This window comes from Penicillium oxalicum, chromosome II (assembly GCF_001723175.1).
Source record: "Penicillium oxalicum strain HP7-1 chromosome II, whole genome shotgun sequence".
Lineage (NCBI taxonomy): Eukaryota > Fungi > Ascomycota > Eurotiomycetes > Eurotiales > Aspergillaceae > Penicillium > Penicillium oxalicum.
Window position 1 is genome coordinate 3,143,046 of NC_064651.1, and position 12,882 is coordinate 3,155,927.

General features: G+C 50.7%; 4 protein-coding genes across 4 annotated transcripts; 3 read left to right on the forward strand and 1 right to left on the reverse strand.

Moving 5' to 3' along the window:
* Nucleotides 1–694: 694 nt before the first annotated feature.
* POX_b02966 (uncharacterized protein) lies at nt 695–1,531 on the forward strand (the record flags this gene model as incomplete). Its single annotated transcript, XM_050111873.1, has 1 exon — nt 695–1,531. One exon carries the CDS (start codon nt 695–697, stop codon nt 1,529–1,531), a length of 837 nt encoding a protein of 278 aa, XP_049972219.1.
* A 244-nt stretch (nt 1,532–1,775) lies between these two features.
* On the reverse strand, nt 1,776–2,437 carry POX_b02967 (uncharacterized protein; the record flags this gene model as incomplete). Its single annotated transcript, XM_050111874.1, has 2 exons — nt 1,776–2,032; nt 2,089–2,437. The coding sequence occupies 2 exons, from the start codon at nt 2,435–2,437 to the stop codon at nt 1,776–1,778; spliced, it is 606 nt and encodes a 201-aa protein (XP_049972220.1).
* A 406-nt stretch (nt 2,438–2,843) lies between these two features.
* On the forward strand, nt 2,844–9,666 carry POX_b02968 (DNA polymerase epsilon catalytic subunit A; the record flags this gene model as incomplete). The annotated part of the gene is made up of 3 exons (XM_050111875.1): nt 2,844–3,451; nt 3,517–3,656; nt 3,719–9,666. 3 exons carry the CDS (start codon nt 2,844–2,846, stop codon nt 9,664–9,666), a joined length of 6,696 nt encoding a protein of 2,231 aa, XP_049972221.1.
* Nucleotides 9,667–10,823: 1,157 nt separating this feature from the next.
* On the forward strand, nt 10,824–12,334 carry POX_b02969 (Calcium/calmodulin-dependent protein kinase cmkB; the record flags this gene model as incomplete). Its single annotated transcript, XM_050111876.1, has 4 exons — nt 10,824–10,991; nt 11,124–11,214; nt 11,294–11,624; nt 11,722–12,334. 4 exons carry the CDS (start codon nt 10,824–10,826, stop codon nt 12,332–12,334), a joined length of 1,203 nt encoding a protein of 400 aa, XP_049972222.1.
* Between the last annotated feature and the right edge of the window lie 548 nt (nt 12,335–12,882).

The following is a 12,882-nucleotide window of genomic DNA, read 5'->3' on the forward strand; positions in this document are numbered from 1 at the left end:
GGCGGCCTATAGGCCCCATGTGCGTAGTGCGGCTGGGTCGTAACACCTCACTGGCTTGACTCACTTTCCAATGAAGAAAGACTTACTCGGTATTGACGTGATAAATGCAGCCCAGAGAATGGCATCTTAGGCCGAGGGCAGGCTGTTATACACACCTGGCAAGATTGACCATGAATATAGGACCATCCTACAGCAGACTGAATAAAAGATTATACCTAATTTGGAATCTTGAAGATCTTGGCTGGCAGCAAACTCCGCCGCCCTCTGCGTCAGGCAACCCCCCATGGGTTCGGACTTGTGGGTTACATAAGCCCAATGAGGTCATCCAATAACCAATCATAAGCGTGCACACTTGCGTAGCTTCGGCAGGGTACTACTCCAAGTTACCTTAACTGCTGTGGTACCTACGACCTCGAACAGGTTTATACTGTGCACTTGTACGGTGAGCGTGACTGCCCAGCCTCGTCGGAACCTGCCCCTCACTCAATTCTCCGCAACCTTTCTGTCAATCAGTAGCACACAACGTGCCACTCAGACTTATCTTTCCGTGTCTCTGCAGTAGAGAAATATGGAATTGTGCATTTGATGGCACCCCTCCAGCGCATCGGGTCACGCACATGAGATAAATGGTCTCGATTCTGCCCCACTCTCACCCTGCCCGAGCTACGAAGGAGCTGGATGATGGTAGTGAATGATGACGGAATCGATTCAATATTTTTCGCCCAAACGCAAACGTGAGCCCTCTGAATCAGACTACTGCAGTCCATCTCCATCAACAGCCTCCGACCATTCTATTGAGGGCTTCTCCGAGGGTCGCGGTGTCGAGGAAACAGATCTAGGGAGCCATAGCCCACGCACGGCTGTAGCGGGCCGTTTCCAGAATTTGGCCATTAGGAGCCAAATCTACACGACACCAGGTGATCCGAGCCAGCTGTCACTTTCGACGAGACCCCGCTGGTCTGAGCTCGCATCATTCGGATCAGAAAGCAGAGAAAGAAACCCGGTTGGTGTAACTCAATCTGCCCCGGTATCCCGCAGCGAAGGTACCGGGACTGAGAGCTTCCAGTCCAGTATCAGCACCAAGTTTGACGCACGATTCAGCTTGGACAATGTAACAGGTACACCCGTTGCAATGCCTCCGAAAAGAAGGCCAATGTCACCTTCAATATCGCACTCAAGTTCCACCTACCAAGCTCCAAATCCCCGAATGTCTCCCCCAACTTCAACTGGGTCTCGAGACAACCCGCTCACATGGCATGATCATGAAATCACGGGACATAATCCAACGGACCCCAATGATGATGGATATGGCATCAACGGCGTGGGTTTCAAGCCAACCGCTGCTATTGCATGGGCCCGGTCTCAGAAGCGCCAGCGGCAGGTGGCTGAATGGAGGTCTCGCGAAGCTCGTGAAGCACGGCAAAAACGCCGGGAGAGACGACACCAAATTCCAAATGGTGGAGAACCCCTTAGTTCAGAAAGACCCATGGCCCCGAAACGGGTAAAATTCGATGATCAGGGCAGCGGCTGAGAATTGTGTTGTCGGGCACTTCCCAAACATCGACGGTATCCATGCTGCGAACCAATCTAACCTGGCCCAAAGATATATGTTCACATAACGATACAGACTGGCTGGGCACCGTTACATGGAAACGTGGATGGGAATCTATCAGATTTCGCTCAAGGACAAGCTTCCGGGATATACAACTTGAAACATATCGTACAAAGTTCAAAATATCTACATGACAACCATCTCTCAGTGACCCACGGCGCCGTTACCAAAATTTGTAGTTGGAAATATTCGTCCAACTCTTCTTCCTCTTCTCTTCCTCCGCTCGCTTTGCTGCTTCCTCCAAGGCTTTGTCCTTGTCCCGCTGTTTCTTTTCCTTCAGCTCCTTCATTAGCTCCACGGCTTCCTTCATGCCGTGCAACTCTTGTATCCGTCTGCGCCGACAAAGTTCATACGCGCCCAGGGATGTAACGGCGAAGATTCCGACGGCCCAATTTCCGGCGGACCATAATGAGCGAAGGCCTTCAGAAAACTTAGTATCGCATGATGGTGGATTGCGTGGCAAAATAGTGACAAACCTCCGAAGACTGCTCGTACACCACCGATTCCAAATCCAGCACCAATTCCAGTTAAGAGGGATTCACGAGCGCATGGAGCCTTATAAAAGGATGAGATCTCAGACAAAGACACATTGCCGACGACTTCAGAGTATGAGACATCCTTTGATTCATTGCCTCGAGGCTTATATGTCGCATTAGCGAGGGCGTTCACAGGTTCCTCGGGATTGCCGAAGGCGTCCCAAAGCTTTCCCACTTGTGATTGTGGAAACTGGTGCTTTGGCTTTTTGGGATCGGTGTTAGGAGTGCTGGCAGGAAGATGGCTACCGGGTTCCTCCGGAGAGCCTGACTCTTGAGGATTCTCGGCCATGATGGGCAAGCAAAGCAACTTATGCTCAAATTGATCACTCTACGCAATGCGGCGGGTCAAAATGCTGATAAGTACATCGATCGAACGGATCATTGCATGATCCGTCGTAACCCGATATAGATAGTTATTCCGGGAGTGGGGCCCTTCTAATTAACGCGTGCCAGGGACGCGCTGATACGCGAGCGTGACAGGAAAAGCGATTGTGGTTTGCTCAGATCGGCGGTTGGACAGGATAGCTCTACGACAAAACCACGACTCCAAGCGTCAAATCCGGGCGATCTGCTTCAACGACTACTCATCGCGGCATATATAAGAACAAGCTGCTTTCACCTTGAAACCCATGTTCTAATATTCAAAACCTGTCGACGCTGTTTACCGCAAGCCCAGCCGGGCACCCAACGCCGCAATGCCTTCGCGCAAGCCTAGCAAATTCGGTAACAAATTCCGATCGAGCGCAGCATCCTCCAATCCCCGACGAACAAAGACTGTGGAATTCGGATCACTTCGTTCTAGCGAAGCGACCTCTCAGGATGAGAAATTCGAGGCCATTCGGCTGGCCAACAGCATTGATGAGTCCCTGGGTTTCCCCCGTTTTGAATCGGGGGAGACCAGGGCCGGCTGGCTCATTAATATGCACAGCACCACAATACAGGATCCAAACGTACCGGGTGGTCGCGCTGGCGTCGACTACTATTTCCTTCAAGACGACGGAGGAAGCTTCAAGGCCACGGTTGAATACGATCCTTACTTCTTGATTGCGGTCAAGAAAGGCCATGAGATAGAAGTTGAGGAATGGTGCCGAAGGGCTTTTGAAGGGTTGATCAAGAGCTTCAAACGTCTTGATAAAGAAGACCTGAGTCTTCCAAATCACTTGCTCGGACACCGGAGGACCTTCATCAGACTGAACTTCGCCAACGTTCCCAATCTCCTCGAGGTCCGACGAACCCTGCTCCCATTGGCCGAAAAGAACAAGAAGAATGCAAACGTGATGGATGCGTATGTCGAAATGACAAGGTTTGTTACTAGTCACACCAGCTCCCTCTCGGCGCGATCTTATACTCACCATTTGGGTATTGCAGTGCCGCGGCTGGCTTTGATCTTTTTGATGACGAAATAATTAATGAGCAACGACCTAATGGCAATACCCAAGCGAGTGATTTTATTGTTGATATTCGGGAATATGACGTTCCGTATCATGTGCGGGTCTCGATTGACAAAGGTCGGTACTCACAGTCTCAATGCCGCGTGATATGTCTACAGTGCTAACAAGAGCTGCTCCAGATATTCGCATTGGGAAATGGTACGATGTTGAAGCAAAGCACGGCGTGATCTCATTGAAATGCCTCGAAGAGAGGCTTCAACGTGCGGATCCTGTAGTGCTGGCCTTCGATATTGAGACGACCAAACTGCCATTGAAGTTTCCTGATGCAGTGATCGATCAAATTATGATGATTTCATACATGATTGATGGCCAGGGGTTCCTGATCACGAATCGAGAAATTGTGTCGGAGGATATCAACGATTTCGAGTACACGCCCAAACCAGAATACAACGGGCCTTTCATCATCTTCAATGAGCCCAATGAGAGAGCGGTTATTGAGCGATTTTTTGAACACATCAAAATCGCCAAGCCCACAGTCATTGCTACATACAACGGTGACTTCTTCGACTGGCCCTTCGTGGAAGCAAGAGCAAGTGTGCAAGGTATCGACATGTACATGGAAATTGGCTTCCGCAAAAACAGCGAAGACATCTACCAGAGCGACAACTGTGTGCACATGGACTGCTTCGCTTGGGTGAGCCGTGACAGTTATCTTCCCCAAGGAAGTCGTGGTCTGAAAGCTGTCACAGTCGCAAAACTAGGATATGATCCAGACGAGCTGGACCCGGAACTCATGACTCCCTATGCAAGCGAACGACCACAGACCTTGGCTGAATACTCGGTCTCCGATGCCGTCGCAACCTATTATCTTTACATGAAATACGTGCATCCCTTTATTTTCTCTCTATGCACTATCATCCCTCTCAGCCCCGACGATACATTACGAAAAGGAACTGGAACTCTGTGTGAGATGTTGCTCATGGTGGAGGCCTACAAAGGCGAGATTGTCTTGCCCAACAAGCACAAGGACCCTCCAGAGGCGTTCTATGAGGGCCATCTACTGGAGTCGCAGACATACGTCGGTGGTCACGTCGAAAGTATTGAAGCCGGTGTCTTTCGAAGTGACATTCCCACCGGTTTCAATGTGGACCCTGGTGCCATTGACGAGCTAATAAGAGACCTGGACCATGCGTTGAAGTTCAGTATCGAGGTTGAGGAGAAAAAATCGCTGGATGATGTAGTCAATTTTGATGAAGTCAAGGCTCAAATTGCCGAAAAGCTTCTCGACCTGCGAAACAACCCAACTCGAAATGAAGTTCCATTCATCTACCACTTGGATGTTGCATCCATGTATCCGAATATCATGATCACCAATCGTCTCCAGCCAGATTCCATGATTGATGAATCGGATTGTGCTGCCTGCGACTTCAACCGACCTGGAAAGACTTGTGACAGACGTATGCCCTGGGCCTGGCGTGGAGAATTCTTGCCTGCGAAGCGGGACGAATACAACATGATTCGGCGAGCCACAGCCAACGAAAGGTTTCCTAGTCAAAGGAAAAATGGATTACTGCGAGCATTCGAAGAGTTGAGTATCGAAGAGCAAGCCGGGGTTGTGAAGAAGCGCTTGCAGGACTACAGCAAGAAAATTTATCACAAAATTCACGACAGCAAAACGATGATTCGAGAAGCGATCATTTGTCAAAGAGAAAACCCCTTCTATGTTGACACAGTGCGAAGCTTTCGTGACCGACGTTACGATTTCAAGGGGAAACAGAAGGTTTGGAAAAACAAAACGGAGGCGCTTCAATCTTCCGGTGCATCTGCGGCAGAGGTCGACGAGGCTAAGAAGATGATCGTTCTTTTCGACTCCTTACAACTTGCCCACAAAGTCATCCTGAACAGTTTCTATGGATATGTCATGCGAAAGGGTTCTCGATGGTATTCCATGGAAATGGCTGGTGTCACCTGCCTTACAGGAGCTCACATCATCCAGATGGCCCGAGAGCTCGTAGAGCGCATTGGGCGCCCGCTAGAGCTCGACACTGACGGTATCTGGTGTATGCTTCCGGGTACATTCCCAGAAAACTTCACCTTCGCACTAAAAAATGGCAAAAAACTCAGTATTTCGTATCCCTGTGTCATGCTCAACCACCTGGTTCATGCGCGGTATACGAACCATCAATACCAGGCTCTTGTGGACCCATCAACCCACAAATATGAGACCTACAGCGAAAACTCGATTTTCTTTGAAGTTGACGGTCCTTACCGAGCAATGATTCTCCCCACGTCAAAAGAGGAGGACAAGAACCTGAAGAAGCGATACGCGGTTTTCAATCATGACGGGTCTCTTGCTGAGTTGAAGGGCTTTGAGGTCAAGCGAAGAGGAGAGCTGAAGTTAATCAAGATATTCCAAACACAAATCTTCAAGTTCTTCCTCGAGGGCAGCAACCTCGCAGAAACCTATGCTGCTGTAGCACGGGTTGCTGATCGCTGGTTGGATGTGCTTTACGAGCACGGTGCCACTCTCGCGGATGAGGAGCTCATTGATCTCATTTCGGAGAATCGCAGCATGACCAAGACTCTTGAGGAGTATGGAAACCAGAAGTCCACATCCATCACGACAGCGAGACGCCTTGCGGAGTTCCTAGGCGAACAAATGGTCAAAGACAAGGGGTTGAACTGCAAGTATATTATCTCGTCGAGGCCAAGAAACACTCCCGTCACCGAACGTGCAATTCCAGTCACCATATTCTCAGCGGAGGAATCTGTCAAGCGCTTCTTTCTTCGCAAATGGCTCAAGGATGACCCAGGTGACATGGATCCTCGATCCATTATTGACTGGGACTACTACCTTGAACGTCTGGGCTCCGTTGTCCAGAAGCTCATCACCATTCCAGCCGCTCTTCAGAAGCTGAGGAACCCTGTACCGCGTGTCGCCCATCCAGATTGGTTGCAGCGGCGGATCAACCAGAAGGATGACAAGTTCAAACAAAAGAAAATGACTGATCTTTTCGAAAAATCAGAGAAGTTGCCCCTCTCTTCAATTTCTACCAATATTCTGGACCATCGTGTTCAGCACGCGGGTGATTTGGTAGACGAGGTCCTTGCTCAATCGACTCAAAAACAGAAGAACTCCCCGGAGAGCAAGACTTCTCAAAAACGAAAACATCCCGAAGCTGCGACGAAGACAGCACTTGACCCCTTCGCCAGTTTGCCAGCCATCATGCCTTCCATTGCCGACGACTACCAGGGATTCATCAAATACCAAAAGCAAAAATGGAAGATTCAGAAGCAAGCTCGGATTCGCCGACGTCAGCTCTTCGGTGAGCGGACCAACGTTGCAACAGATGGGCTCAGTAATTTCTTCCGCAATCAGATGATGTTGTACATCAGTACTTGGCAAGTCCTGCAGCTCTGTGAATCCGGCCGGCCGGGCATTGTGCGCGCATTCGTTCTTATTGATCAAAAAATCCACGCTCTCAATGTGAAGGTCCCGCGGCAATTTTTCGTCAATTTGAAGCGTGACTCGTTGCCAGACGTCGAGGTACCGGACTGCAAGGTAGAAAAAGTGAATCATACCTTACCTAATGGACATCCATCCGTCCATCTCTTCAAACTCTCACTTTCAGAAGATACATTCCTCGAGGAGTCGGACAAAATGGACGCCCTGTTTCAGCATCCCAGTGTTGAAGGTGTCTACGAACGGAACATCACATCCAGTCTTCGTGCGGTGCTCAAACTTGGGAGTCAGTGTACTTTCGATGAAACCCATCGTGGTGTCCTTGGTGAAGGATTGGAGAAGGGATTCGACCTCTCAACACTTCTCCACGCAACTTCCGATCAACCGTATTTGGTGGACTCTTCTCTGACGTATCACTATCTTTACCACGTCGCCTCTGGTGATAGACAAATCTTTGCTCTTTTCTCAACCGCCAAGAGCGAAGCGCACATCGTCATTCTCAACCGCACGAGAGACTCCCAAGGGTTGCCCAATGTTGATAAAATATATTCGGAATTGCTCTCTCGCAAGTTGCAGGACGCCTCGACTGAAGAGTCCCAAAATGCCTTTGAATACCAGGACAAGATCCACTTCAAGACGACTCAGGTGATGACTCGTCGAAAGGCTCACCTTGAAGTGGGCGACCTGATTCGCAAACTGAGGAATGACGAGACCCAGCCCGCAATCATGGTCATTCAGTCACAGCAAAAGGACCGTTTATGCCACGACATCCCGGTGCTGAAGGACTACCCAACTCTGGCTGTGAAGCCCGAGGTCTCGGATATGGATCTCCCACCTCTCGGATGGCAAGCATTCATCGCTCGGCGCATTGTCACACACTACCTGTATCTGGCAGCCTGGATCCAACATTTGGCTTTGCTTGCGCGATACGGAGACGTCCCACTTTGCAACTTGGAGACCGACGACCCTCGTTTCCTGATCGATGTTGCGTACGCTCGGCGGTTGCAGCAGAGCAACGTCGTTTTGTGGTGGTCTAACGGACCTCGACCCGATCACGCTGGCTTTGAAAAAGACGACATCGTCGGCCCGCTAGAGAAGGTCAATATGCCCTCCGTCAACACACCGGGTGCATATTCAACGGTGTGCATTGAACTGGACATTCGCAACCTGGCAATCAATACCATCCTGACATCTTCCATCGTACATGACATGGACGGGGGTGATACCCTGCTGGCCCCGTCCGCGAACGGGACAGACGAATCGGGGATTCTGTACTCTGAGAAAGCGTTTGCATCCGCTGGCGCGTTGGTGTTGCGAGAGATGGTCAAAAACTGGTGGACTGAAGCGTGCGCTGGAAACAGCATGGCGGATATCATGGTCCAACATCTGATCCGTTGGGTGGAGAGTCCCATTTCATGTTTGTATGACCGGTCCCTGCACAATTACGTGCGTTTACTCTCGCGAAAGTCATTCCAACGCCTGATGGCCGAATTCCGACGGGTGGGCTCCAATGTGGTTTTCGCCAGTCCCACTCGCCTTCTGCTACAGACGACCAAGACCGAGGTCGGCAATGCTTATGCCTACAGTCAATACGTGATCAAGTCCATTCGAGCCAATCCGTCATTCCACTTTATCGACCTGGACATCAAGGAATACTGGGACTATCTGGTCTGGTACGACGAGTACAACTATGGTGGCAAGGGATGCCAAAAGGTGGTGGAAGCCGAGAAGCAAGAGCTCGAGACTGTGATGCACTGGCAGCTGGGCCGTTTGTTGCCCACCCCCATGCAGACCATCTTCCACGACTGGGTGGTAGAGTACATTGAGCTCATGCATGCTGCCAAACATCCCGATCTTCAGGAGAATGAGATATCGTCAACGCCGCGCCTGACGCAGATTCCCATCGGAAAGCCAAACGACGTTGACGACGAAGGCTTGTCCGCTGTACTCGCGGAACGGTTCTCCAAGCCATTAAAGAAACAGATCTCGGGACTGATTCGCCGCCAGCGTGATGAGATGCTTCACCCCGAACTTGTCTCCGACTATGCCTTCCCGGTACTTCCCGGCGTCTTGGTTGATCCCAAGGGCGACAAGCGTAATCCGGCTCTTGAGCTCGTCAAACTGCTCATGCAAGTGCTCAGTCTGTCGAAAACGACCACTTTGGAATCTCGGTTGCTCCGTCGGGAGCTCCTCGCACTCTTTGAAGTGCGCGAGTTCAGCAAAGAGGGCCGCTTTGAGAACCCCAGTGCCAACCTGAAACTCTCTGAGCTCACCTGCAATGCCTGCTGTCTAATCCGTGACCTTGACCTGTGCCGGGACGAGGATGTCCTTTCCGAGCCGGGTGCCGATAATGACAAGGCGCCCAAGCCGTGGCGGTGCCCCTTCTGTCAAACCGAGTATGATCGGTTGGCCCAGGAAGAGATACTCATTGGGCAAGTGCACAGCCTGGTCCTTGAGTGGCAGACCCAAGATTTGAAATGTTCCAAGTGCAGTGGATTGAAAGTGAGCGAGTTCATGGAACATTGTTCCTGCAGTGGTAAATGGACTGCCACGGTCGATCTCAAGGAAACCGAAAAGAAGCTGCGTGTTTTGCAGAGTGCTGCCAAGTTTCACAGTCTGCAGTTGCTGGAGGGAGTCGTGGAGGAGGTGCTGGCCCATTTGTAAGAGTCGAGGCAGGATGCCTGTCCATGGTGGGCGGCATTACCTTGGTATATGTGGGATTCTATTGGCGTTTTTGCATTCTTTTTCCTTTTCTCTTCTGGTTTCCTGTTCCTCTCTTTTCATTTCCGTGAACTAGATGCCTATTCCCCCTTCTTTTCCTTTCGTTGACCTTGGTGTTATGATATCGTCGACAACTTGGCGTCTTTCCATTGCAGACAGCATTATCACGGAGTTTTCTCTTGCTCTGGGGACTATGTTAAATCTTGATTATTAGTAATGATTGTTTTTCCATTATCCTCGTAGTCTAGACAGGGCTGGCTAGAGCCCAAGCAACTGGTGGTCCATCCCCGTCATTCACAGACAAGCAACACGAGAAACCCCAGGCCACGAGTACATCCGCAGCGGCCCATCTATCACGTTGAGAGGCCGTGAGGACTGTCTCAGGTTTAGATGAATGACGATGATCTTTCTGCCGATCTGTGGAGAGCTGTGGTATAGAAAGTTGTGATTGCAAATTTGGAAAGACAGAAAGGAAAAAAACAATAAAGTCCCAAGTGTCAACAACGGGGCCACATTGAATTTGCCAGTCGTGGTCACTATTCTTCAGTGCAAACGTTTTGAGAATGAGAGTATTTATGCGATTCCAGATGTGAATCTTGGGGAATCCTGAGTTGACTGGACCACTTACCTGAGTATACCCATGTTCGTAGCGTATTACGTGATGTGTACCTGTGGAGGTACCTCACAAATGTCAAGACAAAACCTTGACGGTCGGGGTCATCCCGTCCTGATCTATTGGGTCGGGGTCGATCTGTCAGCCGCTCCGACGGGGGTCAAGTATCCCCAAAGTACCGCCATCTGACAGATTGTCCGGCTGGAGACGTTACCGGTACAGAATCATATACACACGACGGTTATGGTCCCCGGAAATTAAACTGCCACCTCTCACACCCTCTCGTATTTTGATATTCTTCGAGACAACAGCTTCGTGATCTCTCACTACTTGCTGTACAGTCTGGGAGCCCGTGCGTGTGAGCGGTGATTGTGAAGCAAACAGAGTGTGTGGAGATCATCGTTCGGTAGCTTCCCTCCAATTGTCAACCCCTCCTCCTCCCCCTCTTCGTCGTTTCGTCCTCGACCGCTACACCCTCCTTGTCGCCATGGCGCAACCACCCAGACCCCAGATTCAGCCGTGTCGCTACAAGACTGGCAAGACTTTGGGAGCAGGCTCCTATTCTGTGGTCAAGGAATGTGTGCACATCGATACAGGGCGGTTCTATGCCGCCAAGGTGATCAACAAACGTCTGATGGCCGGGCGGGAACACATGGTAGGCGACAAATTCTCCCGTCTTCTTCTTCGTCCTCTACAAGGCAGAGACAATTTATTCCTGACTATATACGCTGCCTGAAGCAATGCGTTCTGTGCTGACGACTCCCCGGCTCGGTCGGGGAATGTATAGGTTCGCAATGAAATCGCAGTCTTGAAAAAGGTGTCGATGGGACACCAGAACATCCTCACACTGGTGGATTACTTTGAGACCATGAACAATTGTGCGTAAGCGTGAGAGCACTGGTGTGGTCAAGTCGCGGAATTGGTCAACTGACAAAAGGCTTCATCTCCACGCTCTAGTGTATTTGGTCACGGATCTTGCGCTGGGCGGAGAACTTTTCGACCGCATCTGTCGCAAAGGCAGCTACTATGAGTCCGACGCCGCAGACCTCATTCGCGCCGTCCTCTCAGCAGTCGCCTACCTACATGACCATGGCATTGTCCATCGGGACCTGAAGCCCGAGAACTTGCTGTTCCGCACCCCCGAGGACAATGCCGACCTGTTGATTGCCGATTTCGGTCTGTCGCGAATCATGGACGAAGAGCAATTTCACGTCCTGACCACCACCTGTGGTACACCAGGATACATGGCTCCGGAGATTTTCAAAAAAAGCGGTCACGGAAAGCCTGTGTGAGTTTTGGCACCTATTTTCATCCTTGCATGACGGACTGCATTCATAATTGTCGGATGCTGACTCTGTCTCTCTGTATGTGTCTGTGTCGATCAGCGATATCTGGGCCATCGGAGTAATCACCTATTTCCTCCTCTGTGGCTATACCCCCTTTGACCGAGACTCAAATCTGGAAGAGATGCAGGCCATCCTCGCCGCAGACTACTCATTCACTCCGCTCGAATACTGGCGCGGCGTGTCCCAAGAGGCTCGCAACTTCATCAACCGGTGTCTGACCATCGATCCCCAAAAGCGAATGACCGCCCATGAAGCCCTTCAACATAAATGGGTCAACCCGCCGTACGACGTGGCCAAGATCGGTTCCGGAGAAGACCTTCTCCCCACGGTCAAGAAGAATTTCAACGCGCGACGAACCCTGCACCGCGCGATCGATACCGTTCGTGCCATCAACAAACTCCGCGAGGGAGGCGGCTTCATGATGGACGGCGTCATGAGCATTGATCCTCGGCCAGAGCGAGTCAATGGACAAGAGGTGGTCGAGGAACAGCACCCCGGAGCTCCTCCTGCGAATGGTGGCGGCGGTGGGGACCCCATGCAGATTGATAGTCGAGGGAATGCCCGCGGGCAGACCGAAGAACAAATTCGGGAACAGGAGCGGAGAGTGAAGGATATGGTTGCTGGACTCTGGAGTCGTGGCCATGGAAAATGAAGTGCTTCTAGCGGAGCACTTGGATGATGTTCTTTTCGTGGACTCCGGATGGGTGGAAAGTCTCCTCCCACAATGACTGAGCGGGTCCTGTCATCTTGACGGACTCGTTGGGAGGATTGCCGTGCATGTGACGCGATTTTATTCAATTTTCTATCATAGGAGAACCCTATACTGAAAAAAGGAAAGATACCCCTATGAGGACATTCTCAATGGCGAGATATAATTGATGCTGTCCATCTACTGGGTCTGACGCCGCACTCGACCGTTTTCCTGTACTCAGGTTGACCCTTCGTCGTCAATCTCTCCATGTCAAGGCCCTCTCCGATATCGAAACAAGGGGATAGCAGATCATCCAAGGACACTCGTTTTCTTCCTAAAAAACGAAAAAAGTATTTACATCTTACCTCAGACAGGTTGGCTCTCCGATGCCACGAGCAAAAATCAAAAGCTTCGAGAAGACAGATGAGCTCATTCATGATGTATATTCGTCAACACACGCCAGGCAGGCCATGCATACAAACAGTCAGCGAAAAGAAGACCGATCCTCC